Below are 17,257 nucleotides of genomic sequence, written 5' to 3' on the forward strand. Positions count from 1 at the left end.
TTCTGCTGAGCTTTAAGGGTCTTTGGACTGGTTTAAATTAGAGTTGCAACAATGTTAAAACCACTCTTCTTCAGATTGCTTCCATATTTTAATCAATCGTTGATTGTTGCATTTAAATTCTCTATAATTTTAAAGAGATTTTTTCTTATAAATTAAGAATCTCATCAGTATTATGATACTTAAATGCTGTTGTTGATAATTGCATTTCTGGTGCAGTAGTACTTAAAAAGACATAGACAAAAAGGTATGAAACAGCACGGATCAAATCTTTCAGATAGATATAATCGATTTTGAAATTTACACCATCTACCAAAAGCTAGTGAAAGTCTTTTGTGCAATGACACTGTTAGATTCCGAGATCGTTATGCATTGGATATTTGTATATCTCACAGGTTAGATTTTTGTAGTTTATTTTTTCTTGGGATGTCAATTTTTCAAAAATGAAATTGCATTCTCTTACTTTTTCCTTACTGTTTATTTACAATGTTGTTTTTTTCTGTTGGTACATATGCCAGTATTAATATTTAATGAAAATTATAAACTTTTCAATTTTAAGTTTTTCATTTTCTAAAAAAAATGAAAAAAAATGTAAGTCATCATGATAGAACGTATGAACGTCTTCAAACAAAACCCAACCCTTTCAAAAATTGCACGGTTATGATCAAACTACAATAGAATACATTTTGTGGATTGCAGAATTCATCTGATCTTACATCACAAGGTCAATACGAGCTTTGAAATAAAGTTTGCTTTTTGTATAGAAATGTAATAATCTGTTAATATACAATATGATAATCATTACATAAAGTGTAACAAAACACCTCATTGCTTCCTCTTAAAAAATCGTTTTTATAAAGATTTTTTTTAATGCAGCTGGTCTTTCCATATGTCTTTCAACGAATGTCACTGTATTAAGAATCGCAACAGGTGCCAGTTTTGGAATATACGACTTCTATCTTCACGAAACATTATTCGGCGGATTTCCCAATTCATCCTCACAACAATTTAAGTCTGAAATCATCAACGACTGGGAAAAGACAAACATTCAGGAGGTAAATAAGGATGAATTCTCCCACATATGAGAGAGAGAGAGAGAGAGAGAGAGAGAGAGAGAGAGAGAGGGAATTGAATTTAAGAATTTGAATCACCTATATGCTATTTTATTATCAAATACTTAACAGTGAAAAAAAAACACAGTAAATATATACCTATCCAGAAACAGCTTGATTTAAAGAACGACTACTAATAAGTATTGAAATCGAACAGTTTCTTTCGGAGGAATTTTTATTTTAATACCACTAGTATTATGAAGGATTCAAATAACTTATCAACTAATTTTTTTTGTAAAAGAAACAAATCTCGAATATAAATTAAATACAATTGCTACACAACATATTATTCATGGAAATTAGCAAAACAAATTCAGAGCAAAGATTCATCATGAATCAACAGTGGGGTGAGATTAATTGTCTTTTTCTCCAACGAAGTAAACACGAATCATGATCATTTTTTGTACGAATATGAAACAACAAAACGAAGATAAGAAGTTTTTAATTCATCGGGAAAGTCCATAATATCCTTTTATTCTGTATATTCATCGAACCTCGAATCATCAATTAGTAAAACATGATTTTAATGAAACCCGTCCCAGGGTTCTCCAAGTCGATTTAAGACACTCAAATAAAATCAATAACAAGTTGCTGTCCTTTAAAAAGGGACTACAATACGTGGATCATTTGCATGTGTTTCCAACGAAAACGTGAAAGCCTTAAAATTATCAGAGATTCCACAGAATCCAGCCCTCTGCTTTTAACCACTTAATTTGTACTTTGTATTGCGTATACATGCATGTATAGCCCTGACTTTTTATCTCAGAATAATTATGATTTATCTATGAATGAAGTTTGCATGTATGGTATCAGGCATTCGGTGAATTCTGCTATTTGTTCACACATTACGATTCGCTTTACTTTATTAACTATGCAGTGACAGCTTTGTGTAAATTAAAAAATTTCATAATTTGATGCATTTTTCTTGAGATTTAAACTTTTATAGTGACATAATTATTCAATCATACTTAAATGCTTAAAAAATTTAATCGGGAAGTTATCTAGCCTCGCCTACTATAAATGTAAAGTTAAGTTACATGTGTATTCGGAAAACAACAAAACATTGCAAATTATGCTTTTTGATGCATGTTGTAGTTTCGGCATAACATTAACTTATTTCATAATACTGATAGTTCATATCACATGCCAATCATTTCCTGAAAAGGAATACCTTGTCTGTACCGTTTACCTACAACTTTACAATAACAGCGCCTTTGAACTTATATGTGTCATATGGCACAGAATCCCGATCCCGATTCAGATAAACTTGTGCTAGCCTGGTTCCCTGAGCTACCCATTACGCACAGGAACCAGGCTAGCTCATGCGCAGGCTGAATTTTCCCCATAGCATCCGGTTTAACCTCGCTTATATATTTTCTGCGTGGACCTCAGGGTCCACGCAATGAAAAGGAATCGACAAATCTACCTGACAAAGAGTTTTAAGTCAGTTGAAAAGAAAATTATCAAGCGATACCATTACGTATTTATAGATTGATGATATTCAGCGGCTTGTGGTTGATTTTATGACTGCTATAAAGGAATTCGCTGATCAAATGGAACATCTGTTTACTGTAGTTTTAAATTAATGCTATTTATAAAAAGAGAATTAAAAAATCCTTGTTAACAAGTGAATCGCAAAACAAGAGGCCCACAAGGTTTGACAGTCATTGGAGTACCATAGACCTTACATTGACATGTCAAGGAATCTCATATATTTTAAGGTTCCTATGAAGACTTAACCCTTATCTGGGACTAATCTGACTGTTTTTATTGTTTGAAACATATTTATATTGGATCATGAAAATTGGGGAGGGATGACGGGGGGAGGGGGGGGGGGGCAAGAGCCGGAGTAATATTACTTTATCTATCATAATAATATAATGATATTGTAAAAATAAATATCAAAACTGTTTTGCTTTTTCATACATTCAATACGTACTAGTTATAAAATATTTTAATGAACAAAACACTTGTTAATGAACGTTGTCAATTTATAATTTTAATGTTCATGATAGCTAGTTTATTATTTTTGATCTATTTCATGACAGACTATTTAAAATGGTAATCAGTGGTTAAATAAGCAAACCGACCCTAAGTTAATCAACGAAATCTGGTTAATGAAGTGCAATGTCCAAAAGCAAATTAACATGATAAAATGCATAAATCAAATTTTGAGCCTAAGAAAAGAAGCATAGAAAAAAAGTTCAAAATATAACTAGTCTTTTAAAGTATTTTTGTGTGATTTATTGAGAAGTAAGCGAAAGAATATTGGAAAGGATGGCCATTTTAATAATCACTCGCAAACTCGTATGTAATTTGGCCTTTTTTTTTAAAGCCAGGCTGTTTTCTTTCGTTGTTTACGATACTTACAAAAATCGACTAGAACAACACTCCCCTGTATATATTGAACTTCACATTAAGCACGCAATAATATCAATAGTTTTATCAATGCTTAACATGGAAAATGCTGCTAAAAACCTGTGTTTTGTGTTGAATTGATGCAGCATACCGTTTTCGTGGAACTATATAAAAGGTTTTTTTTTGAACGGGATGAATAATTATTAAATCGAGAAGAATATAAGATTCTAGCAGCAGTTTTGATAAAACTGAGATGGTTTGCCTTCACTTGATTTATTTTTTGTTTTGTGGAAACAACAGGGGAGTGTTGTTCTATTTCAATTTATGTTAAGGAATATAGTAACCTATTTATAGTTATCACGTGATAATGCCCCGATGTAGCAGTAATGTACTTCCTTATTTTATTGCATTGACATCTATTTCAAAGGATAATACTTAGTTGTTGGTCTAATGAAAAACAGTTTTACAAATTTGTAAATAACAGTTGAATTAAGATGCTAAATTGCCATATGCTTCTATAACCTACTTGCGAACATAAAAAAAAACACATTGGCAGTCGTACTGGGTCTTAACACTAAGGAACATTAAGAGAGAACTGTTAGAGTTCAAAAAACATTTTTAAGGATAACAGACTGTGGCACAATACGTCATTTAAAACACCATTCATAATATACATGCTGCTTACAAAATGAATTGTTTTAAATCGATATATTCAGGTAACCATAAAAATCTACACAGAGGAAAATATTACTGCGTTTTTTGTGTTCGACGGCAGAAATACCAGCAAAACCAACTGGATGTCAAAAGAGCGATTCAAGGGTTCTTCATACACCGATCTCACAACAATTACAATCGATTCTCTGGAATATTTACAAATAAGGTACAATATTATCGATAAATATGACTGATGTTAAATATATATATATATATATATATATATATATATATATATATATATATATATATATATGTACATATGATTCAAATGTTTTACTTTTTCAAAACATTGGTGACCAAATGTCAAAGTCTGTCACTTTTAATTGTTGCAATGTACAATGTATTAATCCGTACGCGTTCGCGAAACGCTTAAGGAATAGATTATTGTGGGCAACTGAAGATATGAATCGTAAAGGAAGAAGTACACGCTGGATATGTTTAATATACTTTGGAAGATAATCAAATGAAGTATCTGGTGCAAGCCATACGCACGATAACAACCTGGCATGAATACAAACCTTTACTATGACAAAGCATTGTTCTAAAGTTTTTCTCCTTGCGGACGTTTGGTGTAAATTACTCAAGCATTTAAATATGGCAATACGCAAGTTTACAATATCAAAGACTATATCTAAGGCTGAAAGCTATATCACACATTTACAGAATTATTTGAAAAGTCAAAATCAATTATTCCTCTATCGGTTGTTCTTGCTGTAACTTTCAAACTGCCACAATATTAACGGTGAGTAAATTGTACCTGTGGTATTTAATTGTCTTTATTGTATTCAGCTTTCAGTTCGTCAAGACAAATAGAAGATTCTATATAGCTTATCCTCACAATGGATGTAACTTGTCACCGAGTTTTCGTAATGGCATCTGCCAAGGGTTTATGGGGGAGTGGAGTGATCCGAAAACTAATGAAGATGCCACAATATTAACATTACGTTGAGTGACTTGTCTCAATTGTCTTTGATGTATTCAGTTTTCAGGACCCTAAAGTAAAAAGAAGATTCTATATAAGCAATCCTCACAATGGGTGTGACGGGGACATTGGGTGGCTTCTTGTCGAGGAGTCCGTATTAACTAAACCCTGCAAAGTGGATCAAGTTTCTAAAACAACTATCTGGTACAGTGGTTTGACGACAAAGGATTATTTCAATAGTAAACCAATTATATCATTTATTTTTTTATAATCACAAAATATGTATCCTAAATATTCACGCTTTTGCCAGAAGAAATGCACACGAGAAAGGAAGAAAATTCTAAAACAATTCATTCGATAAGAAATTTTGATATAGAGATAATTAAACTAACCATGTAGTTATAGGGATTTAGACAAGTTTTTGGTTTTCATTTTTCAATTTAAATTATATATAATGGTTTTCTTGGTCAGTTTGAAGGACTTCATTTACGTAAGAATTACATAAAAAAGAATTCTTAACACTGTATCTTTCTTGTTACTCGTTCGTTGACATTCAAAATCAGAAAAAGCATTAAAAATGTGCATTAATTATATAAATTGCGACATTAAAAGAAAAAAAATAAAGAAAAAAAACTTGACATTTATTTGTGTCTATGTTCCTAGTCTTACTTAATAACCATTTCCTTTCTACATTTTTTATTAATTTTTCCTTCCATTATAACTTATTCTGCATTTGCCGTTTTCATAATTTGTTAAACGTTCTTGATCATCCTAACGATTCGCTTCTTGTGTCTACTAGATATCCAGGAGAAGCTAACAATTTTAAAATAGCATTTTCATGGCATGAATAAACTGGTTCCATCATATCACATGAAAACATGATGAAGGCATCAGTTAAGATTTTGACTAATATTTTTCAGTTTGTTATAACCAATTACTTTCTTTGCTACGATCTAATTGACTCAATCTTTCAACCAGAGACTTTTCCCTGGAATCATGATAGATATTTAATTATTTTATGCACCCCTGCTTATGATTATTTCTTGTATATAATTAGTTTGCTTGCTATGTGCTCAGTATTAGGAAATCAAATTAAATCAATTTTTATAGATTTGTTTTGTATTGAGCCCTTTTGAGGGCGTTAACTAACTTCACCGAGTTACCAGGTAACTAAATAGGAGTCTCCATCCCTAAATAATGGGGTTTTAATAATTTAAGAAAGTCAGGAACAAAAATGAACATTTATCATATTTTTTTAGATTACCTTATAGCAGATTTAATGACTGTAGAAGTCAATATAGGTGAGTAATAGACACATTTACGGAAAAACAACAAATGTATGTCTTATGTCTCGGTTAATTAATATTTAATTGAATTAAAATGATTCATAGTGCTACTGTTGCAGCGAGCGCAGCAAGAACTACACATGCCTTGCATCATTGCCATGTTATTAAGTTATCAACTGTGTGTGTGTAGTATATATACGTTTACAAAGTAAACTTCGAAAACGCAGTGTAAGAATCATATTAACCAAACACACATTGTAAAACTAAGTTATTGCTGATCATACTTTTATTATCATCGGACTTGAAAAAGAAAAGACCAACACGTTTTTCTCGTCGACTGCTCGTGGAAGAAGCACGTAGTGCAGCTAACGGACAGACAGACAGAGGGGGAGAGAGGGAGAAAGAAAGATAGATGGACAGAAATTCAAATAGATATACAGACAGACAACATACGGGGAGAGAGAGAGAGAGAGAGAGAATTATTAAGATTTCTAAGTTTAAAAAAAATTCTTACAAAATACATAGAGCTTCCACCTAAAACCGTTCTTTACTTTTGGAGAGAATTGATCCGTCTGTCAAAATGAATTTGTGTTTGGTTTGGTCAAAACTGTTAACGATAAATAAAGCATTATTTTTTGGTACCTTGTTTATTTTTTTCTCTTTATTATTTTTTTTTAGTTCAAAATGACCTAATTATTTTTTAATCTTGAAGTTCCCTACCTGTATTTACTGAACATGCATGCAAAATTAGTTTAAAATTGGATCGATATGACAGTAAAGTATCAATGACTCTTGCTATTATATATTAAATCTCTCTTTCATCTCACCCCACCCCTACCCCCCCCCCCCCTCAAAAAATAAAATAATAAAATCATCATCTGAGGCAGGTATCGCAGTCTATACTTAAATTGCTAGTACACACATTACAGATGTTTAATTCACCTCTAATTTATCGCGGGAAATATAGCGCGAGAGCACTGTGACGTCACCCATGGCCTTTTTTGTCTTTGTTTATCTCGACTAAATACGAAGGTATGGAAGCATTTAACAAATCTCTTCGGTCTCGCCAATGCTTCTGCAGTACTCAGAACGTGTCTTCAAACCTCTAGACACAGTAAATTACGAGCTAAATGTCCGCCATTTTTGGCATAGCAACACGGGTGAAAACATTAGAGAGCATTATGGGACGTAGACATGATGAATCTATAGGTTTAGCTCGTTCTTTTTCCCGCGCACACTGATCCTTAGAGCTCGCTTCGCTCGCTATTATTATCTAAATTAATGAGGATTTGCTGTTGTTGATAAATCTATCTTTGTTATGAAATATAAATCTTCTTTTTTTCAAAGATTAACAATACTGATTTAAATGGTGCAAAAATTAATCAAATATGCATGAAAGCCTAAAATATTAATTTAGAATTTGAGGGTTGAAATTTTTGGGCATGATCAAAAAGCAGTGTATGAAAAGAAACACGCAAAAGTATGACTTTTTTAAAGCTGATCCTTATGACTTATTTTAATATTTCAAAACGACATATTTATGTCTGATATCGATTTTTGAAAGTTGCATCTACAATAAGATTAAACTTCTCCAAATTCCAACAATCCGAACAATCAAAAAAATTTCCATAGCATTACCATTTTCACCAGATATTTTAAGACCTCAATTATATGCATATTATTTGCAAATGTACATGTATATTCTAAAGATTAAGCTGAAACACTCTAGCGTAAATAGACGTTTGTAACAAAAGATAAATTTGTACTGGCACCAAAGTATTAAATTTACGTGTCATGTATTTCCAAGTAGCTTATAGTTGTTTAAAATCGGTCGGTTTGTGTGAGAAAATAGTACAAAAAACATTTCGTTTATTGAGTATTTAATTATTTATTTTCACACACGTACAAAGTTGCAATAAATTAACATTTTAAACTTACAGGAAATATTGTATTTAAACACAGTAAAATCCAAAACTTCAAACTTTAGATGTTACGTGCGACGACAGTGATTTGCGAATCGACAACGCCGTTTACAACGTGACAGGAAATCAATTCAACGACTCTGTTACATATAGGTGTCTGGGTGGTTTCAATCATACATCCGGGGATCTGTACAGACGATGCAATCACCTGGGACACTGGACAGGAACATCTCCTACGTGCAGTATGTTAAGCATTAAAACGTATCAAATATAAAAGTTAAACATTACCGTAGATAATTGTAGCTAAGTATTTAAACCTCAAAACAATGTAAATCGTTTATATATTCTGACAGACTGCATTGAAACGATGAAATATGATAAATCATGGAATATTTAAAACCAAATATTGTGGAAACATGATAAATAAAAGACGTATTTATTCATAAGCGGTACAGTAACAAAAGGTAATCTGTTAAGCTTTATATTTCTAGGTGCCGTGTGTGACATAACAAGCATGCATATTGACAACGCAAACTACACAATAACAGGAAACCTGTACAACGACTCTGTTACGTATAGCTGTCTGGAAGGTTCCAATCATACCTCTGGGGATCTGTACAGACGATGCAATCACCTGGGATACTGGACAGGAACAAGTCCTACTTGTAGTGAGTTTACCATATTGAAACACACACACAGTGCACCCCCCCCCCCCCACAAACACACACCAAGTATCATACTAACATTGTAGTAAGCTTTATGTGTTTATCTTAAAAAGGTCTCAAACCATAGTTATGCAAAAATATATTTGAATTTAAAAATACACTTTGCCCATATACATGTAGATAGACCGTCATTTGTACAATTGTGCTTGTTTTAATTGAAATGTAATAAATAGAACATGTATTTTATTTTTTTACAGCCAATACGTGCTATTGTCCTTGTGGATCCAATAAATACATAAACGTAAATGATACAGAAGCATTACAAACCAGACTACAGGAAATAAAATCCAAGCTCTCAATCAGGGCAAACGAAACTTCTAAAGCTCGACGTTTAAAAGTATGTGCAAAGGATGAGCGAACCTCAGCGAAAGCAGTCGGGAGTATCCTAGGTGGACTGCTTATCGGAAGTTTTGTATTATCCATTATTGCAAGTGATTTACCGTTGCTCTCTCGTGAAATCAAGAAAGCATACAGAAACATAAGGTCTTAGCTGGAAAATTAATACACGTGTTTTGCCTTTCACACATTTGTCATTAGTTACGATATGAATATAATAATATACAAGACATGATCTCGTTGCGAGCAACTAGGAGATTTTTTAAAAAAATATGACATCATTGACTTTGATTTTCGACAAAAATACATGATATGGAAAACGGAGTGTAGTACTAATGTTTTTATGTATCGCCTTTTATAAGTTCTCTTTCATTGCTTTTTAAATACTTGCATTTCTTCTAATTAAGATAAAAATGATAACACTTGTTTACCACTGGCCCTAAAAACCCTAATTAGGTAGCGCAAGAGGAAATCATTATATTGTTAGGATATATAAACGTATTATACCTAATTCAGCTTAAATAACCTTCCCCAAAAGAGCTTTCAGTAAAGGGCTATAGATAAATGACTTAAGAACCCTTTAGTCCCTTGATTTAAGGGCTCTTCTTCTGGAAATCAAATGAATGGTCATTTAATTCTGAACACATTTTGTCAACAAATGTTTAGATAGAAAGTCGTTACCCGTTCTTGAGAGATATGTGAAAGAAGGTTTTAGGGACCGATCCCTTGTCACCTGATATGGGCCGTTTAACGAAATTTTGAAGGTTGCATATTATTAAGAACATCATTCTGAACAACTTTTCTTCTGTACTGCATTTCAAAATATTTTTCCTTTCTGAGATATCGGTGATCAAACTTTGGACTTTTGGCCCCTAAAAACCCCTGATTACATAACACATGATAAAATCATTAAATTGCTTGGGTACATAGCTGTAAGATAAACATATTTACTTCTATCACATTTCACAAAATATCTTTCAGTAAAGGGGTATAGATAAAAAACTTAAGAGACCCTTGGTTCCCAAATTTTAGGGGCCAGTCCCTTTTTCTTGATATCAAATAAAAGGACATTTAATTCTTAACACGTTTTGTTCAACAAGTGTTTAGAAATTTGTTACCGTTCTGGAGATATATGACAAAAAAGCTTTTAGGGGCCGATATCTTATCTCTTTTTAGGGGTCGTTTAGCGAGATTTTGAAGGTTTCATATTGCTAAAAACATCATTTTAAACAACTTTTCTTCTGTACTGCATTTCAAAATATTTTTCCTTTCTGAGTTATGAGTGATTGAAATTTTGGACTTTTGGCCCCTGAAAACCCTTAATTACGTAACACATGATAAAATCATTACATTACTTGGATACATAACTGTAAGGTAAGCATATTTGATTCTATAACATTTCACAAAATATCTTTCAGTAAAGAAGTATTGGTTAAAAAACTGTAGAGCCCTTTGGTCCCCTTAATTTAGGTGTCGGTCCCTTTTTCTTGAAATTAAATGAAAGGTATAGTAAATATAAACATATTTTACATTACATGTCTTGAAAAAATATTTTCAGAAAAGAGATAAACAAAGAAAACCCGAAAAAATAACGACGTTTTTTAAATCTCGAATTTCCGGTCCAGGCGACCATTACCGCCTTTTGAGTCAGACAAAAACGCATGCCAAAAGACACATCAACAATCTTTCGACTTCAATCCCTGAGAGTTTGAACTCAATATCTTCAATCGTTAAAGTAAAGATCCAAGACAAGCCGACCCTCTGAAAATCGCTAAAACGTCAATATCTCAAAAACAGAAATGACTTCATCCAAATAGAAAAAATATATATTAAGTTTAGATAAGTATCTATCACATCTGAAAGTTTAATGAAAATCGGTTGAGTCGTTTTTGAGAAATCGCGTGCACAAAATTTGTTGGGAAAAAAAGAAAAATAGCGAAAAAAAAAGAAACAGAACGAAAACACGAAGGTCTTCCGTTGGAAACGGAAGACCTTAATGATGAGTACTGGGATAAATCAATTAGGTTTTTTACTTTGGAGTCGGGCAACTTGGTGTGCAGTTAAAATAATTTATATTGATAACAATTACATGCATCTAATAATTGCTTGTAACAAAAATACATAATATGAATTATATAATGTCCGATGGAGAAACTTTGGAAGTTTCTACTTTACACGAATATTGTTTATGCTCTGGAGGTGTGTCGTTATATTGACTACAGATCATTAGGGCAGGTTCAAGATCAACGTAAAAAAATGCATAATTCCCGTCCAGGCCATATCATGTAATGGAAATATATTAAAAGCTACACCTTGATGCAAAAATTGCTTGTGATCTGAAAGTATGTCGTCACCTTGAGGTTTGGTCATTTTTGGAAGTTCAAGGTTATTGAAAAAATATCGGTTTCTCCATTACCTTCCAATAGAGAATTACTTTATTTATTGTTTGCTACAATTTTTTTCATATTATATCATTATATTTGTGACAAATCTGATTCTTCAAGTGAAATTATACACTTCCCATATTGAAACTGTCATTACCATTTCAAGCATAACATGGCATTCTTGCCCAAATTGTTTTAATTTTTTCCCTATTCCCCAGTATTTTTTGCACAGTACAGCAAAATTATATTTTTCAGCGGGGGTATAATTTGTGAGCTTGCTCTATCCTCACGGTACCACTACTTAGGGTACCTCACTACACCTTCATTTATACTTTTTAAGACACTACGTCACAAGTCTTATCTCAGTGGTTGAAATATTTGGCTTCGAATCCACCTGGAGCTTTTGTTCATGTTAACTGAATTAAATTTTTGAAAATGTAATTTTTCATCCAAACTTGCATATTTTTTTGCCTACTAGGCTTAAATACTTATCCATAATGATATCTATCATAATCAAGTATTTTTTTTTTTTTTTTTTTTTTTGCTGATTTGAGAAAATATTTTACGGTGTAGTGAGCCACCTTAATTAAAAGGGGTAGGTAACAATTTGAGAGATATTTTATAATTTTATTTCTCTGCTTTTTATATTTAAATTGTTCACTTGTTTATTGTTGATGAGGGCCGACATTTGAATGTCAGTTGTCGAGTTATGTGAAGGTACAGATATCACAATTTTTTGTTATGTAAACAATGATTACATTCGTTAAATATTCGTTAAGGTTTTATTTAAAGCATTTTTTCTCCTTGCTTGCTTTTTATGAACAGAAATAAACAGTGTTCCGTGTTTGTCATATTTGTTTGAAACCTTGTTTTCTCAACTTTGAAATTTTTGCTGAAGTATTTTGTTGTCTAAAATGAATTATTAAGGAAGGAGTCTTTTCTGGTTTTCGACTTGTCAAACGTAAATTTGATTAATTGTTCATTAAATCAAGATGAAAGGAAATTAAAATAGTATATTTTTCTTTCTTTTTTACTATCATACAACTTGAAATAGAAAAATGTAATTAATGTTTAGAATGGAACAAGGACTATATTTTTGGCGTAATATTGGCGTAGGAAAATATCACATGTTGCGCAATTCAGAATTGCTGCAGATTATATATATATAATGAGTCTGTTTTAGCATTTTAAAAACAATAACAATAATGTTGGATTTTTTTTACTAATGTGAACTAATAATATGATACTTGGGTTTCAAAATATGTTTTTAAAATATGATTTGCCTATCAAATAACATTTTTATAAAGTTTGTAAAGCGCCCATTCTATACATTGATTTTTGTGAAAAAATCACTAAAATCAGTTTTTCTCTCTTATGAAACGGTCAATATATTAGCTTTTCTGTCAATTTATATCTTTATATAAAGTCTTCATAATGCATAAACATTTGAAATATTTTATTATTGGAAGCATAGAAAAATAATCAAAATTTCTTCAAAATTTTAGAAAATTAGAGGAAATGCGGGCTAAGCAATATCAATTTTAGTATAAATATTTATTCCAATTTAGTAGTATAAGCTGATAGACACTCTCATGGTTTATGATTTCATTGAAGATTTGAATCTTCAAATCTTAAACAGAACTTTAAAGAGCTACACTTATTTTTATCACTCTTTACGTTGAGGAAAAAGGTAGTGACCTTGACCTGACCTTTATCCGAAAACAAAAAGGTCAAATTTAATTAAACTGATAGAATCATTAAGAAATATGATCCGTTTGACTGTGTCAAAATTTCATGCATTTCTTATTATAAGAAGTATGTTTGATAATAAAAAGACTCCTTCCTTAATTTTACCTTGAGTCTGTTGACAGCAGATCGTTTTATGGATTTTTGAGATGGTTGACAGTTTGTTTTTGTCATTCTTTCATCTATGGTCGGGCGCTTTCAATAAAAGCTCTAAAATAAAACAAACTATATCATCATTGATATTTTATTGTTTAAACAAAATGCTTCAACGCAAATGTCATGCTTATTTTTCAACAGATTGATATTTTTTAGCTCACCTGAGCTGAAAGCTCAATTGAGCTTTCTAATCACATTTTGTCTTTCGTTTGTCTGTCCGTCAGTCTCTCTGTCCGTAAACTTTTCACATTTTTGACTTCTTCTCAAGAACTATTGGACCAATTTCAACCAAACATAGCACAAAGCACCCTTCGGCAAAAGGAATTCAAAGTTGTGAAAATTAAGGATCACGGTTTTTATTTAGGGGAGTTAATTAGGAATTATAGGTAATTTTTGTCTTGTTCTCAAGAACCATTTGGCCAGGGAAGCTGAAACTAGTGTGGAAGCATCTTCAAGTAGTGTAGATTTAAAGTTGTGAAAATCATGACCCCGGGGGTAGAGTGGTGCCACAATTGGGGGAGGGGTCGAAGAATTCTTACATAGGAATATAAAGAGTAAATCTTTAAAAAATTTCTCAGAAACTTATCAGCCGGATGATTCTTTTAAATTGTGTAGACCTTGGTCCTTGGACAATTTTTGGGCGTTCAGAGTTTGATGTAGGTCTATTACCCATATACATCCTACATTAACAATTTTGTAAGATCATTTTGAGAACTGCAATGCATAACATATGTAATGACTATAAAATTATCCTGTTAGAAAAGGGACTAATGATAAACAAAACCTCTAAGGGGTAAAATGGATTTTTATTAATACATGATCTACATGAATTATGCAACATTGTCTGGATAGATTTTATTATGATTCAGTTGAGCTGAATTTTATCATACGTATTGTTCCTCAGGTAAGCGATGTGGCCCATAACCATTGGGCCTCTTGTTTTTCATTTTGTACACCTTGATGTGTAAATTTCACACTTCGATCTTCAAAATAACACATTTATTTGCAAATTACACATTTTAATCTGTACATTTTACACTTTTATCTGTACAACTTACAATTTATTGTGTTGAATTTACACCTTAATAATGTGATATATATATCTTTAATCTTCATTTGAATTTGTCGATTCTTGTTTCCGGAGAGTTTTGAACATAATCAAGCTTAAGTGATTTTTAATCTAAGGTCCGATTTTTTTTAATTATATAGAGAACCTTTCAAGCTAGACATTATTTGATTTTTTTAAAGAATCAAATATCAGTTATTTAAGTTGTTGCCATCAGACTCCTGTAAGAGCAATAGTGTCCTTTACTAGCGCATTATTTGTAAAAGTTTTACCGAATTACTGTCGAAATTAGGTGTATGTACGCACTTATGTCAATAAACAGGCATGTAAACATCATAGATATTACAGTGTTAATAATATCTTGTTTAAATGTCCTGTTGTATCATTTTTTTCTTACCATAGAGAGATACGATGTTTTATAAATTGTTTTAATTTTTTATATGCATCTTCGCTAGGCAACGGTAGTCTATTTATTGGGGCGATCGAAGTGGATTTAACACATTTGGCGAACTAGTATGTTTCATGTTTCATATTTTAATAAAACAAAACAGAATGAAAACTACATGTTCAGCAATGATTAAAAATCAATTTTACTGGGTATACATATACTGTAGTTACATGCAGGAGTGTAAATACTTAGTTTATAATTGACAAATGTAAATTCACATTTGATATTTTTTGCAGATTGAAACTTTGTTCAATCAAAATGTTATCCCGACGCATGCATTTAGATGTTATAAAAGATAATTGAAATACTGTAAACGTACTACATTTGGCGGTGTATTCTATTTAGCGCTTTTGGCGGAATGCGGCCCTCCTCTAAATCAAGTACATCGCTAAATGCCATACATCTATGTATAAGAATAGTCACATTCAGAAATACGCTAATTCAAATCCACGCCAACTTGTTCGAAAACTAATTTCCGCAAAATATCGTACACGCCAAATACAATACGTTTACAGTAGCTTTGAAGATAAATGATAAATTTATTAAAATTATGCATTTTTATTATTTCTCAATGAAGTACATTACAAAGTGATATTTATTTTGTTTATTTTTTCTCAAATTGCACACTATTTTCAAAAACGTATTCAAGGTATATACATTGCGTCTGCAAAAACTGGTTTTCTTACCCTAACTGTTTTACTACATTATGTATTTGCAATATGTCAATGTTAATGAAAATTAATTTCGAAATTAATATAAGCATAATAAGCATAATATAGCATTCATTTTTTAAGTAATCGCTTTAATTTCTATCGCCCGAAGCAGTTTCCTGCATCTGGAGAGTCACTAACATGCGCAGATATATGGGGAGTTATTAACATGCGTGGATCTTGAGAATAAGTATGTGTGGGGAGGGGTGGTGGTCCGAATATGCATAATTATCTAAAATAGGCGTTAGATCCTGACCTTATTACTCGGACACTTCTTCTCCTAAAAAAACAAGTAGGTTTCTTGATCTGCCCATTATTGACGTAACAATAAAAATAATCAAGTGCTATGATTCAATCAAACCTGCGACCTAAATTGTTTAACAACGTAGCTATTATTATCCTAAAGAAAGAAGGGAATTACGAAAATATGCCTTTATTTACAATTAGTAGATTTGCAAAAGCTAAGAAAACAAAAATGAATAATAATATTTAGTTCTAAAGAGTTGCGTTTACTATAAACATTGGACTACTGGTAAAAATATTCTATCAACTTTTCTATTTAAAAGGTCATTTATATACATAAAAAAACAAAAAACAAAAAACAAAAAAACCAACAACATCAATTATATTTGTTTATCCATACGACTTAGATATGTCTATCATTTTGATGTACTATTAACCGCTAATAACCATAAACTCACCAGTAGAGCTACAGATTGTGCTCGACGTTTTGGGTGGATGTTTTGTTTAAGAAATTGACAGCAAACACCAACAATACGTTAATATTCAGACTAGAAAAGAAAGATTCAGTATTAATATAGATTTTTTAATAGATTCTTATATATCTCAAATTCTAGAATTGCAGTTCTAAAATACATTTTTTTAATACTTTCTGATCTGGCTATATAGGAGTTCAAAAAATATGAGTCAACATATGTATTGCGATACTAGTCATTTATTCAATGACTATCAAATATTTCTTAGTTATATAAATCACAAACTTAATACATGAAAAAGTAATAAACAGCAGTTCAAGCCTCACCTCAAACAGAGGTTATCACAACAGTTGAATAAAGATCTGTGTGATATCGTTGATAGCAGTATACGCCTGACGTATCACCATGCTGTAATATAAAACTATCAATTCTAATATATCTACGAACTGCATCAGAGTTCCATCTTCCCATTTTCTGTATACAGTTCAGTTGTGCTGCATACGAAGCAGCCCCTATCCTAAAACTATGACCTTTATAGAGTGCGGGATAAAGACCAATGAACCGTATGGTGTTTTGTAAATGTTTGTACCTCAAGCAATAGTAACTGGTTTCCCATAAATTGAACAAAGGGCCTTTATGATGGAAAGTTTGTATGA

The 17,257-nt window shown here is 31.7% G+C and overlaps 1 protein-coding gene across 1 annotated transcript; it reads left to right on the forward strand.

Moving 5' to 3' along the window:
• Nucleotides 1-227: 227 nt before the first annotated feature.
• LOC128190823 (uncharacterized) lies at nt 228-9,563 on the forward strand. Its single transcript, XM_052863023.1, has 8 exons — nt 228-392; nt 874-1,052; nt 4,184-4,347; nt 5,167-5,345; nt 6,366-6,407; nt 8,380-8,556; nt 8,806-8,982; nt 9,237-9,563. The coding sequence occupies exons 1-8, from the start codon at nt 338-340 to the stop codon at nt 9,527-9,529; spliced, it is 1,266 nt and encodes a 421-aa protein (XP_052718983.1). The 5' UTR covers nt 228-337; the 3' UTR covers nt 9,530-9,563.
• The last annotated feature ends 7,694 nt before the right edge of the window (nt 9,564-17,257 follow it).

The sequence above is a fragment of the Crassostrea angulata genome, chromosome 6 (assembly GCF_025612915.1).
Source record: "Crassostrea angulata isolate pt1a10 chromosome 6, ASM2561291v2, whole genome shotgun sequence".
Classification (NCBI taxonomy): Eukaryota; Metazoa; Mollusca; class Bivalvia; order Ostreida; family Ostreidae; genus Magallana; species Magallana angulata.

Bases quoted from the DNA above. Each gene is read 5' to 3' on its own strand.
- LOC128190823 (XM_052863023.1), top strand. From the start codon at position 338: ATGACACTGTTAGATTCCGAGATCGTTATGCATTGGATATTTGTATAT. The intron at 8,557-8,805 runs GTATGTTAAGCA...TTATATTTCTAG, and splicing joins AGGAACATCTCCTACGTGCA to GTGCCGTGTGTGACATAACA. The intron at 8,983-9,236 runs GTGAGTTTACCA...ATTTTTTTACAG, and splicing joins AGGAACAAGTCCTACTTGTA to CCAATACGTGCTATTGTCCT.